This window comes from Arachis ipaensis, chromosome B06, assembly GCF_000816755.2.
Source record: "Arachis ipaensis cultivar K30076 chromosome B06, Araip1.1, whole genome shotgun sequence".
NCBI classification, from domain to species: domain Eukaryota; kingdom Viridiplantae; phylum Streptophyta; class Magnoliopsida; order Fabales; family Fabaceae; genus Arachis; species Arachis ipaensis.
In genome coordinates, this window is record NC_029790.2 from 108,543,575 (window position 1) to 108,545,244 (window position 1,670).

At 35.4% G+C, this 1,670-nt stretch overlaps 1 protein-coding gene across 1 annotated transcript in view; it reads right to left on the reverse strand.

Annotated features, from left to right (window-relative positions):
- Window positions 1-1,670, reverse strand: part of LOC107604803 (protein RRP6-like 2) — an 11,087-nt gene that overhangs the window by 4,258 nt on the left and 5,159 nt on the right. The window contains exons 5-9 of the mRNA XM_016306499.2: window positions 1,291-1,370; window positions 1,100-1,150; window positions 875-983; window positions 444-526; window positions 194-239 (exon numbers count right to left, since the gene is read on the reverse strand). Of these exons, the coding sequence (XP_016161985.1) occupies window positions 194-239; window positions 444-526; window positions 875-983; window positions 1,100-1,150; window positions 1,291-1,370 (369 nt within the window). The remainder of the gene's footprint in view (window positions 1-193; window positions 240-443; window positions 527-874; window positions 984-1,099; window positions 1,151-1,290; window positions 1,371-1,670) is intronic.

Below are 1,670 nucleotides of genomic sequence, written 5' to 3' on the forward strand. Positions count from 1 at the left end.
AAAAAAAGAAAACATCCATGTTTCTCTTCACAAAATAGGACTGACCAGTAAGTCCAAATCTTGAAAAGATTTCGCCAAGGGGTACATAGACACATAACAAAACTGGTGTTCAACAGAAGAATCAGACCCATTTTCATTTCCCAAGTAACTGAGCGTATGCGATAAACAAATCAAAAATTGAAGAGCAACTTACTGAAACAACAGCAAGCTGCTGAGCATTAAAACCAGCCCCCAGCAACCTGTATATAAAATAGTAATTCATCTTTCATGGACACCTTTTGGGAGGAACTAAATGAGTAACAGAAACCTCAACAGACAAATACTACATATATAGAGGCAGAAAGTTAATCAAGAAATGAATGAGGTCCAGAAAACCTGATACCCACACAGGATGCTTAAGTAATGAAAATCAGAAAAAAATAAGAATAAATAACGTTACAAACCCATATATATGAAGGTAAGAGTCTTCTGTTAGAAGCTCTTTCTCATATAGTTGCATGCAGACATCATAACTGCGCTTGTAAACCTGCCAGTGACAATAAATGAAATTTAAGGGAAAAGGAAACAAATAAGTAGATAAATAGAAGGAAAAAAAATCATTAAATCAGGCAGCCAGGTACTCAGCAATGGTTTACATTTTCTTTCCTCAAAAAGCTGTTTTGCTGTTTGATTAAGGGAATAAAAAGAAGGATGTATAATTAAAATATTGACCAGGTAAATGTCAAATAGGTCACCAGCAATTGCATGCTTTCAGTATCCTTTAGAGTGCAAACAGTAGAAACAAAGCAGTCTAAGAGAGAACAAAGTAGGCCCACAGCTTAAGTAAAGGATTGATAGATCACTTGCTCATCTAGCTAGTTTGATATCAACTTACCTCCACCAGAGGATTTTCAGAACTTTCAGATTCCTTGGACAAAGCAAATAACTTGATTCTCAGTTGGTCATATATATACAGCAGATAGTGTGTATCTTCTCTGCCATATCTGTCATCAGAATAACAGTTCATAAAAATTGTAGTAATTAAACTGCAGGGAGAGTCTACAAATCCATAACATCAGGGAATAACAAGAATAAACAAGGAATCAAAACAAAATTGCACCTTATCATAACATCAGGAAGAGGGCGTTGTCTCCAATCTGCATTCTGGTATCTGCAAGGAGTTGAAGAACATTAGCAAGAATGAAAGGAATAAGCCAAGCCACAGACATTCAAAGATAATTAAAAGATCTGTGTTCAGGCAATAGAACAACTCAAGGAAGGGCAACTCTCAAAATAAACAACACAACTTACTCTTTGTTTGCAGTAACCTCACACAAGTGTAGTAAAAGATATTGCAAACTAAATCTCTCCAATTTTAACACCCTAGAAGCCTGAACAATACAATCAATATTTCAATACATGTGTTTTAGATATATAATAATGCAAGAGTGTATAGCAAAACATGGGATGACGGAAAGCTAAAAAACTATACAACTTGGTTCACTATTTCTTAAAGCAGTGTTTGGTTAGTGTCCATGTCAACCAGAGACATGTACACGGTGGTACATGTCTACCGGTTTTTTTGTTGAGACATGAATCTCTTTAAAGCTGCAAACACTAAGACACAAGTTTTGAGACAATTTTTCCCACTTTGGTCCCTGATTAATTTTTAAAATTTCAGCTTTGTCCCC